The sequence below is a fragment of the Phodopus roborovskii genome, unplaced genomic scaffold, assembly GCF_943737965.1.
Source record: "Phodopus roborovskii unplaced genomic scaffold, PHOROB, whole genome shotgun sequence".
Taxonomy (NCBI): domain Eukaryota; kingdom Metazoa; phylum Chordata; class Mammalia; order Rodentia; family Cricetidae; genus Phodopus; species Phodopus roborovskii.
Window position 1 is genome coordinate 12,578,674 of NW_026126485.1, and position 15,826 is coordinate 12,594,499.

At 41.0% G+C, this 15,826-nt stretch overlaps 1 protein-coding gene across 2 annotated transcripts in view; it reads right to left on the reverse strand.

Moving 5' to 3' along the window:
• Sfmbt2 (Scm like with four mbt domains 2) overlaps positions 1 to 15,826 on the reverse strand; it is a 155,662-nt gene that overhangs the window by 24,690 nt on the left and 115,146 nt on the right. Inside the window, exons 11-14 of one of the 2 annotated variants that reach the window (XM_051194829.1) lie at positions 13,840 to 13,953; positions 11,962 to 12,004; positions 10,140 to 10,210; positions 8,157 to 8,296 (exon numbers count right to left, since the gene is read on the reverse strand). In XM_051194829.1, the coding sequence (XP_051050786.1) occupies positions 8,157 to 8,296; positions 10,140 to 10,210; positions 11,962 to 12,004; positions 13,840 to 13,953 (368 nt within the window). Of the gene's footprint in view, positions 1 to 8,156; positions 8,300 to 10,139; positions 10,211 to 11,961; positions 12,005 to 13,839; positions 13,954 to 15,826 lie in introns of both variants that reach the window. The other variant, XM_051194828.1, reaches the window with a different exon arrangement.

The following is a 15,826-nucleotide window of genomic DNA, read 5'->3' on the forward strand; positions in this document are numbered from 1 at the left end:
CCAGTATCATATGTGTTCAAATTACACACTCATTTCCAAGTCTGAAGTCTAAGAATATAATTACGTGGCAGTTACCTACAGCAAAGTGCCCAGCATGCCTAGATGCTTCTACGCTAAGAGTCAAGGGGGCAGGTTATAGAGAAGAGAGGCGTTCCTAGCAATTCTCAGTGTTCCTATTTACCAAAACCATCCAAGAACTTAGACCTCTGGGCACTGGCCTCTCACTAAGCAAGTCATGATTTACTCAGTGTGTGTGTGTGTGTGTGTGTGTGTGTGTGTGTGTGTGTGTGCGCGCGCGCGTGTGCACATGTGTGTTTTGGAGACAGCATCTCACGTAGCCAAAGCTGACGTCTAACTTTGATCATCCTTCTTTTGCCTCCCTAGTGCCAGAACTCTAGGACTTAGTCACAATGCCTGCATGATTAACTCTTGGCATTCACAAGCTCTGCCATACTCCAAGCTCCTGATACCCACATACATTCAACAGTATACAGACGTAAACAGGATGTCAGGTATTAAATTCCACAAAGTGGCCATCTGTGGTGGCTCCATGGGATATTAGGAATACAGACAGGTAGGAAAATTACATGGTACTACTTTTTCTCAAGTTTGCCCAAGTCCAAAAAAGGTATGAATAGTCACATCAGGATGAAGGTACATACTGCATGTGTGGTGGCAAAATACAATAGAGAGTGAGAAAAATAGTTCCAAGATGGGAGACAAGCACTACATCAGGGTATAAATCAGTCAATATAAAGGAGACAGAAGAATATTCAGGAAAATATTGGCTGGGGTGGATACACCCTGATAACCTCTGAGAAGAAAGAATCTTTCAGAGTAAGGATATGGCTATATCAGCAAAGTGCTTGATATATGTATGTATGTATGTATGTATGTATGTATGTATGTATGCATGCATGCATGCATGCATGTTAGGTGTGGTGGCAGGCACCTGTAATCCTACAACAGGGAAGGCAAAGACAGGCAGATCCCTGGAGCTTGCTTGCCTACCAGTCTAGTCAAATTGATGAGTTCTAGGTTCCATTTCTGGCCATCACTGTACTCACACACACACAAAATCTTTCCATACATGTATATAAACATGACCATTTACATCCCCCCCCAAAATAGAGACAAATATATTATATAGTTAGTATGCAACCCCCTTTACTCTAGGTGGCATTGAGTTTTGTTCCAATGGCTCTAACTGTCCCCAACAAGAGGCACACTTGAACCTAGGGCTAAAATGAAACAAGAAGACAATGCAGACTGTTGTGGTACATTTTGTTTTCTGCATTAAAACAATCATCTGATTTTTCCATTTGCCATCAGTTTAATTTTAAAACTGAGTTTAAAAATAAATCTAATTAGAGCTGGCCGCAGTAGTATGTGAAGCATTTATCATCAGGCAATAACATTTCGGTTGGTTCTTTTCATTTTGACTAGCGGAGAAAACCCCAGAGCTATGCTGTCATTTGCTGCATAACAGAACACATTTTGTGATTGTGAATAGAACCAGAACATGCCTTCCAGAGTTCAGTTCAGCCTGGAAACAAGCAGCATTTAAATTTGTAAAAGCACCTGATACTGATTTTTTTTTTCTCATGGCGTTTCCCAATATTCATCCTCAAATTCAACAAGGATCTCTAAAGACATTAGAGTACAGATAGACACATGTGTCCATGATTGCCGAAGAAAATACAGCTGCCTCATAAAAAAGAACTACATGGAGGCTTAGTGGTTAAAGAACTGGCCAGACAGTGTGAAGACCTGAATTTGGTTCCCAGAACCCGCATAAATGCTAGCTAGGTATGGCAGCCCACCTGTGATCCCAGCCTCATAAGATAGAAACAGCAGCACCCAGAGCAAGCTGGCTAGCCGGACTAACCATAAAATATGGGTTTGATTGAGAGGTGCTGTCTCCACGAATAAGAATAGGACATGATATCTCAGGCCTCCAAATGCATTCACACCCCTCCACGTGCATAGCAGCACATATGCAAAGATGCATATACACATATGCACAGTACACACAAACATGAAAATGGGAGAATGAGAACTAAGTAGATAGATATTAACACTAGATAGAGTTAAAGCAAATGACTTTGCCTCACCAACTATCAGAATACAACTCAGTATGTTCTCCATAAAAGATTAGAAATACCATGAAGCCCACCCTCAGCTAAGGAAACTGTTAACTAAGACACATCTGAGCAATTCCAATTGAAAATCCACACAGCAAAGCAATGGTTCACTGCATCTCTTGGAGCTTGGAATGTTGAGAACACACGCTCATAAGCAAATTCCTCTCTGATGGGTTACAGGAGAAAAGCAATGACCTCTAGTTGGCTATGTCTGGGATCAAATCTCAGTTAGATCCCCATGAAGCTATAGGCCTTTGGGCAAGATGACTTTCTCCATGTGTATGTGGAGCACTTGTATTTACCTGGTCATTTTCCCTAAGGCTGCTACCACATGGAGCACAGGCTCTGTGACCCTTCAGGGACAGGCTTCTGATATGGTTAGTCCCCTGCTTATGTGGTTCCTGTCACAGTAGCTGGGGACTGGAGAAAACCCTCTTAAGGGCTGTTCACTTCTCTTGCAATGAGTAGGATCCGTAAGATCACTAAAGGCTCTTGTGGTAAAGGCTTGGCCCCCAATGCCAGGCAGTGCTGACAGGTAGGAGAATCTTTAGGTCAATAGGAACATGTCCTAGAATGGGATGAAAGAATCCTAGCCCTGTCTTCTTTCTCTTTAATATTTCAACGCATGGAGGTGAAAAGCTTTTCTGCACCATGTGCTCCCTGCCATGATGGACTATTTCAATTAAGATCCTAAAGCAACTGGACCAACCGGGTCATGACTGGAACCCCAGCAACTCTACGGCCAAATATTCTTTTTCTTTCAATACGCCAATGGTCTCCGGTGCGCCACAGTAATGAAATACGGCAATATCCACACAGCCCATTCTTTTTCTTTCTCGGGTCTTCCTTCCAAAAGTTCCTTCACAGAAACCTCCTTTAAGCACCCTCACAAAACACCACTTTCCTTTCATGATTCTCAGCCTTCTCAGTGATCACTACACAGTTATCTAAGCACACAGAAGGCGGGGGCACCATGCTATTACATTCTCTGTAGCTAGAGCTATGACTAGCAGGAGCAAGGGTCTGGTAGACTTTTTTATAAAAATTTTGTTCAGTAAATTTCAATATGGAACCACAAGGTAGCTTGATGAAAATTAATGACTTACTCACTCCAAGAATCTGCCTGATACCATATAGTGGGGTGAACAGAGGTCCAGAAAGGAGATATAGCTTTGGTTTTGGATTGTCATTGCTACAAAGTCCTCCTCTATAGTATGGTGAAAAAGTTTTTTTTTTAAAAAAAAAAAGTTATCATGTCTTCTATATGGGAAAACAATAGAGAAAGCCACAAGAGCAAAAGCAGCTTGCACTTTTCTTTAGTTGTGGTGTGCAGACATTATGAGGCATCCCACAAACACCTACACCACGAGCCGTGTGTGTGCATTACCATGGACATGCTCACCCAAGCCTGCTGTATCATTTTTAATGGGATGACAGTCAACATTAACTCCTAGAAGTAGCAGCAAAGGCACAGCAGAACACCTTCATGAGGCATGTGTGCCTCTGCCTTCGATTCTGATGACTGACTTAACTGGGGGGGACAGAAAGAATCCAAGAACTGGAGGAAAGCATAGAGTGTATGCAACACTGGCTTCTGGATGCGATGAAGCCATTGCACTCTTTAACACTTAGCAACTATGGTCACCTGAATAAGCCTGCATAAGTCTGGGAAGAGAATATTCCAATATAGAGTAGAGAGGAATATAAGAGGCCCTGCCGGCCCTTCCCTGAGGATGTATGGGTTAGTTAAGGTTTGCAGGGAGAAGAGCCATTTTCTTCAGGGATGCAACCATGGGTAAGTTGTCCATGCTCCTTTGAACTACCTTTTGCCCTCATTACTATAAATAACTCTAATTTACTGGTCAAAAAATAATAAAGTAGAAGGAACTATTTGAAAAGAGGAAGATATTGTAGAAAGGGGGATGGACTAGCTGGACATATTTGGGGATAAATATGACCAAAATACATTAAATATACATATGAAAAGGTCATAATAAAATCCATTACAATTTAACAGATACTAGAAAAAACTATTATTAATATAAGACCATCCCTGTTATTTAAATGCCAACTTCTTAGTTTTACTGATGAACATGACATAACAGCCATCCCCATTTTCCATCAGTCCCACAAATAGACTGTTATTTGCCTTACACACTAGGAATGGATATATAGATGATAAATAATGAGACAGATGCAAGTATCTGATAGATGATAATGATAGTAATAGATGGTAGACAGATACTATGATAGGTAGATATATAGATATAAATAAGTAGCTATAAATATATAGATATATGGCATAATGATGAAAGATAATAGAGAGCTAGATGATTCATGATGAGGAAGAAGATGGGTGATGAGTGAGATATAATGAACACAGTGGAACTAGATGCTGGCTGGATAAATAGATGGATAGGTAGACAGGTGCTAACAAAGACAATTAAAGACATAGATAACAGATATAAATGGCAAGGGATAGACAAACAGATTGAAAGATATAGAGGTTGGATACTATAAGAGATGTTACACAGGCAGATATTTAGATAAGCAGATAAATAGGCAGGTGGCAGATACAGAGATGGGGGATACACAGTGGAATAGAAACATAATTGAGTACGTGAACTAGGACATAGTGGAACAGACTTATATCTATTTCTTCAATCAGAAATAGGATGCCCATCTTAATGGATCTGATATACATTATCACATTCAGTCTCTTGATCCTACTTAATGCCTATAAGTCTCATTGCTTCTCTGGCATCCTCAACATACTAGGGTAGAAAGTCATACAGCAAGGAAATGATACACTCACAGAGGCTAATCACATCTAAGAAAGTGATTACACGAACAGAGACTCATCATATCCATCCAAGGAAGTGACACAGTCATGGAGGCTCATCACATCCAGAAGTCTCCTACAGGTACTGGCTCTGTGAACCTTTCTCCTAAGAATTAGCTAGGAGTAAGTGCAAAGACAAGACTGTGATATTTTTGAGTTCTAATAGACATTTACATTGTGTTGGGTTTGTGTTGTTTGTTTGTTTTTCTTTATCGCTACAGTCCAAACTGCCAAAGAAGAGAGGCCACACTTCTGCAGAGCTTATGCAATCACAAAGTGACAGAGAGTTGAATGCATCCAAAATGATGTGGAGACCATGGAAGGGTTGCCTGGAGACTCCCCATTTGAAATGACATGCTTCTATCTTTGTTAAACACAGGGGCTTTGTTAAACACAGGGGCAGATAGTTTAAGGCAAGTTTAAGTGACTTCTTAGAGAAAACATAGAGGTTTCCAAACCTCCATGTGCCATCTTGGGAATCTGTCGTAACAGGCTGCAGAGTCTCTTTAAAGGCAAAGGCACAATTCACCACACTGAGTATTTTCAGAGCCATTTCAGAGCCAGCAACACCTGGCTGATCCACTCCCATTTCATCATCAGAAGTTGAGATACTCATCCCAAGGCACACTGCCATGAGTTAGCAGATGAGATGATTCTGCTTCTCCAGTTTCATATCCCTGTTGGATGGCTCTCCCTTTAATATGAGGATGGGCACATACTCTAGCAACACGCTGCATATAAACCAAATGCAACAGGTAGACCAGGTGATTCAAAGGATGGCACAAGATACTAGCAGTCTTAGAATAATACAACATATATCCACGATTTGTCTATCTGCCAGGGTCCTTGGCACACTGGAGAAGGCATCAGGTTGGTATGATTTGAGTTAGAAATGGATGGTCTCAATTGGCAATGTTCTGGCTAAGCATACAAGTTCATGATAAATGCCATCACTAATATCTGTCCCTGATAATTCTACAGCATCCATAAAATGGCCCAGCATATAACCCACCCATAATGGCTCCAGTTTAATTAAACCTGTCTTCTCTCAATACCATCTCTGAAGTTCAGGTAAGTCATGCATGGCTTTCTCGGTCTCTACAAAGCCCACCCAACTTTAACATCCAGAAAACAAGTTAATGAACAATTTAGCCACTGCCTTCTAGGAGTTTCCTTTTCTCTAACACATAGACCCCCCCCAAACACACACATACCTTGCAACTAACCTTTCCAAACACCAACCCTGTGTCTACCTACAGACACTATCCACTTAGAGCAGACCAGACACAGAGAAAACAACTCTCATTTCACATTTCTGAAGACACAAAAGTGTTTAAATTTCCAATGCTGCCAATGGGCCGGAAAAGCAAGGCACTCTGTCTCTGCTTCAATTACCTCGTACTCTTTAAGCAAAATGAAATTTGAAGCCATGCAGAGGTTCTGGAACCAAAGGAATAACATTAGCATAAATATTGCTTTGGTGGAACTTACATTTTTCTTCCACTCACAGAGCAGAAGCGCTTGCTTTTTATTTATTTATTTTTCCTTCCACCTTGCTACACACATTTTTAGCCATCAGCAAAAAACAACTTTTGTCATCAGAAAACTGCTTCTGGCTGGGCTTTTAAATTTGGTGGTTGGCAATCTATCAGAAAATGATAAAGGATAACTTCTTTTGACTTGGAAAAAAATCATTTAGTCAAGTAAGATAGCCAGTCTCTAAAGAGAGAATGAATCCAACCAAGGTCTTGTTCTTGGCTGACATAGCTAGCAGATAATAGAAGAGTGTTGTCTTCACAACCAAAACCTGCCATGTGAATCAGGCTTGCAGGCGCCCTCAAAGAAACTAGATTAGTCTCTGTGTCAGCTTTGGTGCCCATAACCTCTCATACCAGGCGCTAAAACGGGCAAAAAGCCTGTGCCATCTTAGCCACAGTCCAATCACATCAGCCTGCTGTCACTCTGAGAAATCCCCCCCTACCCAGGCTTCACATAAAACTGCTTGGAATACCAAAGAGAGCTGCTCACACTCAACCTCCTCTGAACTCCTTGGTGCTACTCGGCAATGAAGCACCAGACTACCCAGAATCCTCTTGGGTTTTTATTCCTAAATATAACACACCCTTTTGTAGCTATTGGTTAGCCAAAGTCTAACTTTTCCATCCCAACCAGGCCTGACCTGCTCATCAGAATCTTCCCCAAATGCCCACCGTGCTGTAGAGCTGAAACTGCACCGACTCTGCCCAGTCAAATGTCACCTGCCATGTTTTTGCCCCACTCACACCCCCGCTTCTGCTTTCACAGAGCTGTGCTCCCATCTTTCTTTAGGCAATGCCTACATTTATTTAGCTTTGGATCATATTATTTTCCTAAAACTGAATGGGAAACTCAGACAGACAGAAGCCTAATAGGGCTGGGTTTTGATCCAGTGGCTCTGATAGCGATAGCGCCTGGCTCTTAGAAGCTGCCTGGTAAACAATTGGTCAATGAGTAAATGGATTGCATAGCCACAGAACTGTGCTTTAAAAAAATCACAGCAACAGTAAAAAAGTCATACTGGTATCCTTTCTCTTAGAGAGAGAGCTCTTGTGTGTGCGGGAAAAGAGCAGAAAGTGCCTAGATGAGTCCAGAAGCTATTCTGTTATTCCAGTGGATTGTCAGATACCACCTTAGGCTGGACCAGTAAGTTGCAGTAGAAGAGATAGCTCAGTGGTTAAGTACCAGTGATTTTTTTTCTAAATGAGCTGGGTTGTGCCAGGTTCAATTCCCAGCACCCACATGATAACTCCCAGCTCTCTGTAAATCTAGCTCAGACATTCTCATACATGCATGCAAACCACCAATGCACACAAAAAATTAATAAATAAAGTTTGTTTATTCTAGGAGGTAGTGATGCATGTCTTTAATCCTAGTACTCAGGAGGCAGAGGCAGGCGGATCTCTGTGAGTTTGAGGGAATTCTGGTCTAATAATCGAGTTCTAGGATAGTAGAGCTGTTACCCCGAAAAACCCTGTCTCAGAAAAAAAAAAAAAAAAAAAAAAACCAAACAAAGAACCAGAAGGACCTCCAATGTTCATTTACTTCCATGAGGTTAGCCTCTCTTGTAGGTCATCTCCTCTGGAAACCAAACACAATGGAAAGCTCTTATGAGAACTGTTGTGATGCCTTACCTCTTTAAGCACCAGTACACACTTGCCAGGCCCCACTGACTGAGGTAGCTCTGCAATCCTCCCTTTGTTCAGAAATGGGCCTGAGAAACACCGGTGATTGACAAACAGCTGTGGGCAGCAGTACTTCCCATTGACAGTTCCTGCTGGGAGAGAATGGCACAGTGGATGCGGGGGACTTATGGTGCTGTCAAGACCTGCACTACATCCAAAGATCTCATCTTGACTGCTGGAGAATCTGGAGTAGAAATGGACTCTGAATGGTCACTGCTTTTCCAAGAACTAGAGCTGCTGTGATACTAACCAAGCAGCCTGACTTGAGTTTCAAAGTTTGAAAGATGTCCCACCGACATTCACAAAAGTACTGTGTTAGAGTTACTACTGTTCCACATCCAGGCCAACTAGACATTGTCAGTCTTCTCCATGTTGCAAATATGATGGGGAGAAAATGCACCCTACCATGGCTTGAACTCCCATTCTAATGACATACTCAGTGGGACATGTTGGGTCTCCAACTCTGTAGCCCAGACTGGTATGGAACTGACAGCTCTTGTGCTATGGGATCCCAAATGCTGGAATAACAGGTGTGCACCACCACATCTGACTTGACTAACACTTCTTGGTGTTTATAGTTTGTAATCAAGTTTCTCTTTGGGCTAAGAGACCTATGCTCTAATGTACTCACTGAGTTTGTACCCAAAATATGCCACAGAAACAGTGATACTACTTCAGAAATACAACTATTAGTGTGAAGGTAATTTAACAGTTCAGAAAAACCAGTTTTTTAAACTTAAGATCCAGTAGATAGAAAGTAGGAATTTTATGCTGAATGTATGAAAAAGAGTAATTATTGCAGTGGACTATACAACAGTAGCTGATGTAGTTTTCAAACAAACAAACAAAGCACTTAAAATTTTAGAAATGGCTCAGAGGTTAAGAGCACTGGCTGCTCTTCCTGAGGTCTTGAGTTCAATTCCCAGCAACCACACGATGGCTCACAACCATCTATAATGAGCTCTGGTGCCCTCTTCTGGCCTGTAGGCATACATACAGGCAGAATACTGTGTACATAATAAATAAACCTTAAACAATATTAAAAAAAAAAAAAAAAAGAAATTGAAATTGAGTCTTACAGAAGCTAGATAATTAACTTTATAACTGAATTTCCTTATAATTTTTGGTAGTATTATCCAGACCTTTATTTAAATGTTCATCTACTCTATTTATAAAATTGTTCTCTTTACTGCAAAGAGGACATCAGCTAGTGAGAGTATTCATAGTACATAGACCATAATCCTGGAATTCAAAGCAAATTTTATTTGTTCCAGAACACAGAACTCTGAGAGAAGAACCACTTCATGGAGACATATTTAGTCACATTTGGTAGTCCATTTGCAGCTCACAACTGCATGTCACAAAGATTAAACAATGTGTTAGCAAATCTATCCATCACGATCAGCTTCTCACACTCGGGTTTTCATGAATAGATCAAGAATGAGTGGGGTATAAATAAGTCACTGGGGCAAAGATGCAAATGGATAAGCCAGTACTCAGTAGGCTGAGAGTTCAAGGCAAGCCTGGGCTACATGGCAAGACCATGTCTCAAAAGAGTCTAGTGGAACTATGATAAAATGGCAAGAAAGGATTGCCCAGTACTCAGTGTTTCCCTTTTCATCACTATGGTCCATGCCACAGAATATTAACTGGATTTGTAATGACCAAATATCAAACAGATCTTTGTCCTGAAGATTACTGTACCTGTCTACAGATCCTGGCCAAACAGTAGTAAAAGTGAAGTACACCTTTAATCTGATTTAAAAAAAAAACAAAAAACAAAAACAAAACTTTTCAATGGTTATGTTAGTGAGTAGCAGCAGAGGAAAAGAAAATAGGCTCAAAGTTGGGATGCAGTGACTAAAACAATATGCATGTCTCCAGCCACAACTACTAGTGGACAGCACAGAGTCCTCCCTAGGGCCCACTTACCTGCAGTGTCCATGTGAGGAAACAAGCAAAGGTCATGAGGTATTTTCTCAACAGGCACTGTGGATGACAACCTGTAGATATAGAAGATCAACTATTGCAGACCACGGAGGAAAGGAATGTGTTATGAAATATTTTCATTATTTAAAATGGCTACACCAGAAATTCAATATAAAGTCATTATAAGGTAGGCTGCATGTACAAGAGTAGCACCAATAAACTAAATAAGGAGATCTTTTGGAAAATTGGTTTTCAAAGCCATTTGATGACCCTACAATGTCTAGGGTGCAAATGCCCTTGAATGGCCAGTCCTGATCAGTGAGTCTCTTCTGAACTTAGGAAATGTCTCCAATTATATTCTAGATACAACTGCCATATAATTAGTGTCAGACTTATCCACTGTCACTGTCTAATTGAAGACAACCTTCAGGTGACTTTGAAGGTCCTTACTCTGAGTCTATGTGGGTCATGGAAATACTAAAAAGAAGACCCAAGAGAGAGAACTATAAAGCTCTGATAGTTAAAATTTTAATTCTGGCTTGTTCTGTTAGAGTTCAGGTAAAAAGTTCACAAAAGGCACGTATGTGCATGAGCACGTGCTTGTGAGAGTGTGTGTGTGTGTGTGTGTGTGCGCGCGCGCACGCACACGTGCATGTGTGTGGTCTTACAGGAATATAGGAAATCTTGGGCTCATGGGGTCTCACCCCTGATGGCTGCATAGAATATTGACCTAAATGTCTAATAGCACCACCAGGTATCTTGAGATGGGGAGGGGTGCATCCTCTACAGTAGTGGACATCAGACTATGTTTCCCTGAGCCTATAGAACTGGCATCAGCTAGGAATTTACAGAAATCCAGATTCTTAGCCCACACTCCAGCTATCCTGAGTCAGGAATTGTGAGTGTCAGGCCCAGAAATCTGTGTGAGGTGAGAATCATTAATCCATGAGCTGCAAATTAGGACTTAATCAAGAGCCTCATGTTTGTCTAGCAACCTCACGTTACATAAACTGGAGCCAAGTTACAAGTCTGACTCACAGCAGCATTCAGTGAAGATCACACACAAAATATCCTCAAAGCCATTATCCTTATTCAATTAGCGATGCAAATGTTTGTTTCACTTCTTTAATTTGAAGCCTTACTACATAGAAAAGTACTGTTTTCAGTTAACTTTATAGCCATATGCTTTGTTCCTTAAGGAAACACAATCACCTCAGATGGAAGGAACATTTGGATGTATTTTAGATACTTTATAATGCACAAAAGGCTCACCGAAAATTTCAACTTTTCAAACACATCCTGCCCACATGTACAACACTTTACCCTAAAACACCCTTCCCCCAAAACTGCAACATATATCTATACCATAAAGGAAACAACCCACATTTTTTACACAAGGAACCAAATTTAATATTTTTTTAAATCCCTCAAAAGTACTGTTTTTAAATGGGGATGTTAAGATGCAGCCAGCAGTGTAACAGGGGAATTAAGAGTGACACTGAAGTCTTTTGCCTCTAGGCATTCAGGGTCAGCAAAACAGATCGTCCATCTATAAACTACACTTGTCATGTGAGGCCACCAAGAGTCAGTACCATAGTCAGTCATTCCCATCAGTGAGGAATAAAAAGTAAGAAATAACCACGGGGACTGTAGAACTTTGAGGGTGGGCTCTGCATTTTGCACACAATAATTTCACAAGGAATAAGAGCTGTCACCATCGATGCTGAGTTGCCAGTTAGCTAATGCCCCCAAAATCACTCAGACCCCTTCCCCTTACAGCGAAGCATGATGTTTGTGAAGGAAAAAAAAAAACAAAAACACATACTGTTTTTCTGGCTGTACAACTGCAATCTTCCTCTTTTTATCGGCTGTAGAACAGGAAAAGAAAACGAAAATGACATTATTAGTGAGGCTAGTCCTTTTCTAATGGCTTTAGTGGACAAGTGTACCCTATTTTATTTATTTAGAGACAGGGCCTCATGCAGGCTGTAACTGGATATTTAGCTGTCAGCAACCTTGAATGTCTGGTCCTCCAGGACCCACCTCCAAAGTGCAGGGATTACCTAGGTGTGCCTCCACGCTCAGAGTGTACAGGGCTGGGGCTGAGCCCAAGTTTCACTGGATGTGAGGTAGGGAAGCCACATAGGGTCTGCACTCTCTTAACAGAGATGCTTTGCCAGCCCCTCAGAGTCTCTGAATACAACAGGAAATATTTTAAGCCTCTAAATAATGAGGGTGGTTTTTAGGAAAAAGTGTTAATTTTTTTTAATGAAGATGAGTCTTGTGTCTATTCTTAAAACTAAAAAGTTGCTGAGGTCAAGCCATAAATTTACATAGTATCTCCTAGCATAAAAAAGACATGGTTTTATCAAGCATCAAAAATGTGTAAGTATATTTAATCTTATCACTACACTGGCTATTTTATTTTAAAGGGCACTTTTAATAAGGAAGATAAAGAGAACACATATTGTACTGTGTATGAACACACATTAAGATAAATTGTTGCAAACTCGACAGAAATTGTGATAAGACAAAGAATACTGCCAAAATAATACACCTCCAAGTCAACCTCAATGAAAACAAAAGGCTGAATTAGTGGGAGGGGAATAGGCAGCTAGGAAATCAACCAGCACATAGTCATCTGGGGAGGTGAGAAACTCTATGTTACTATTTCTTTGAGGACTTGTTTTATTTTTAATTATGTAAGTGTGTCTGTATCAGATTATGTGTATGTGAGTCCGGCCAAGGTGCCAGATCCCTTGGAGCTGGAGGTAAAGGTGGTTTTGTGCTGCCTGATGTGGGTGCTGAGAACCAAACTCAGGTTCTCTGCCAGAGCAGTATATACTCTTAACCACTGACCTATCCCTCCAGCGCCAATACTTGTATTCATTTCTAAAGCACACATTGTCTGTAAAGGAGGCAAACTTGAACTCTTATCCCACCAAACTCTAACAGTTATTGAACTCTGATTAGCGTTAACAAATGCCACACTTAGCATAGTGGTGCACGCCTTTAATCCCAACACTCAGGAGGCAGAGTCAGGCAGATCTCTGTGAGTTCAAGCCCAGCTTCATCTACAGAGCGAGTTCTAGGATAGTCAAAGCTATATAAATGAGACCCTGTCTTGAAAAAAAAATGCTCATGTTAGAAAATACAGAATTATCTTAATAAAGACTGATTAACAGCAAATGTGTAGCACATAAACCAAGTTATGGTCTACCTTTTCATAAAGGCAATAATCATTTACTAGAAATAAATATTAACAGAACCTGGAGAGACAGTCGCACGCATGTACATATCCACACATAGACACATACATACACATAAATTAAAAACTAACCTGAGCTACACAGTGAGACTCTTTCTCAAAAATTGGGGAAAAAGAAAAAATATATATGTACACACACACACACACACACACACACACACACACACACACACACACACGATGTCTAATCTAAGTTTTCTCAATCAAAACAATGCATTGCATAGTCTCCTTCAATTACCTCCTTACTGTCACCTATAAAATGTGCCCAAATGTCCATTGGCACTTAAAGAATAATTGTGACAATAATAATATAGGCATTCCTTAGAACACCTAGAACCTTTATTTTTCACAGCCTCCTGTACCAAATCACCCATTTATTCACCATGACTATGGACACTATCTGTTCATCGTCTCATTCTACTGCACAACACTTACAGACTGCCTTGTGCGGGGTGGTCAAAGGGTAAAAATTTGCTTCACACCAGCCCACAGGAAAGATATCCATGGAATCCATATCCACAATGACCTCTGGAATTGGAGTCTGAAGACCTGAATGGGGAAGAAACCAAAATAATAGGTACCAAAAAGAAACAGAAGGAAACACACACACACACACATGCAAACATACACACACCTATCCCTAAGATTGAGAAATGCATTCCTGTAAAATGCATTTAAGTATAATACAGAGGGTGTCTTCTTAAGTACAGAGTGTGTAGTCTTAAGATGGTGTACAAATTTTGAATTAACTTAAGGATGAGAATCTGAGATAGTTCAAGTGAAATCGAGTTAGGAAAAAGGATATACAGTCCTCTAAAAAAGCGGGAGGGAAGAAGGATCCTATGAAAAACTGGATCAGAGCCAGATATACTCAAAAAGGGACCAGATGTCCCCTTTCCTAAGAGTAGCTATGAAATTAAAGACATGTGGTATATTTTGTAAGCCACCATGACAGAATTCGTTCCACATCAAGCAAAAAGTAACTGTCAACTAAATAAAAGCAAACATTACAGCCACAAGCAACAGCTACAGGGAAACCACTGTTTAGGAACAGACTAGCGAGAAGGCGATTTCCTGAGAGGATATGTTTGCCTCTAAGCTTTGGCTGGGATGGCTCAATTTTGTATATGTACATGTAAGCGTGTATATTTGTGCCTGTGTGTGTGCGCAGTTGCATGTGTGTACAGGCGTGAGTTCACTTGCACATGGAGTCAAGAGGTCAACCTCCAGTGTCGTTCCTCAGACCTAACGCATCTGCACCTTAGTTTCTGAGACAGCGTCCCTGGCCCTGAGATCTTAAGCAGGTTCATCAGTGAGCCTCAGGGACCCCCGTCTCTGCTTCCTCATGCTGGGATCAAACAAACACACACACACACACACACACACACACACAGAGAGAGAGAGAGAGAGAGAGGGGGGGGGAGGTAGAGGGAGAGAGAATTTTTTTCAAGTAACTCTCCCAGTGTCTTCTTATGGAAATGACTCTCTTCACCCTGAAGTACTCAGGATTCCTGTAGGGTCCAACCAAAAGGGTCTCAAAGATACTTCCCACAGCACAACATCATCTTTCTCTACTTTGGGTTTATAAAATAGTATTGGTTTCTTAGTATTACATTTTCCCACAGGTTAAATTATCCACCAGAAACATCTGTGTTTAGCCACAAAGAAGATTTTCAAGGTTATTCAAAATAGTACTTCAAAAGGATGCATAGAATGAATTTGACCACTTAAAGTCCCTCTGCCCAAATGTTCTATTGGCTCAAGCGTTACACCGTATTAATTCTCTAATTAATAGATACACTTCTGTCTAATGCACACATCAATGTGTTTGTATGGCTGCCTTTACCAGGCTTTAAAGTTCTTTCATGTCCCCTCCCAATCAAGCAAATTCTTATGAGCTAAGAGGTGTGAACCACATTGTTCCCCTTGAGGAACTTACACCCCTGCTTTTCTTTCCCTTTAAATCTTGCCTCTGAAGGCATATTTGAAATAATACAGGGTGGCAAAGTGGCTTGTCCAGGTTGGGAAGCTGGCTTAGGGAGTAAGAGCACCTGCCCTGCAAGCATGACACCTCAGTTTGGTTCCTTGGCATCCGCATCAGAAGATGGGCACAGCTGTGCCTAGCTTTAACTCAAGCACTGCATGGGGGTAGAGAAGTGAATCCTAAGAGCTCACTGGCTGGGTCAGGAAGCCTGGTCAAAATGGAGGGCTCTGGATTTTGTGAAAAATCATGTCTCAAGGAAATATGGGGGAAAGCAGAGGAAGACACTGATGTCTCTCGTTGGCTTCTGTACGAGTACACTCAGGCTGTGAGTAGGATGAATGAAAACAAGTAGATTATGTGCATATGCCACACATACAGGAAGGAGGGAGGGGAGGGAGTTGCACAAACACACACATACACACACATACACACACATAC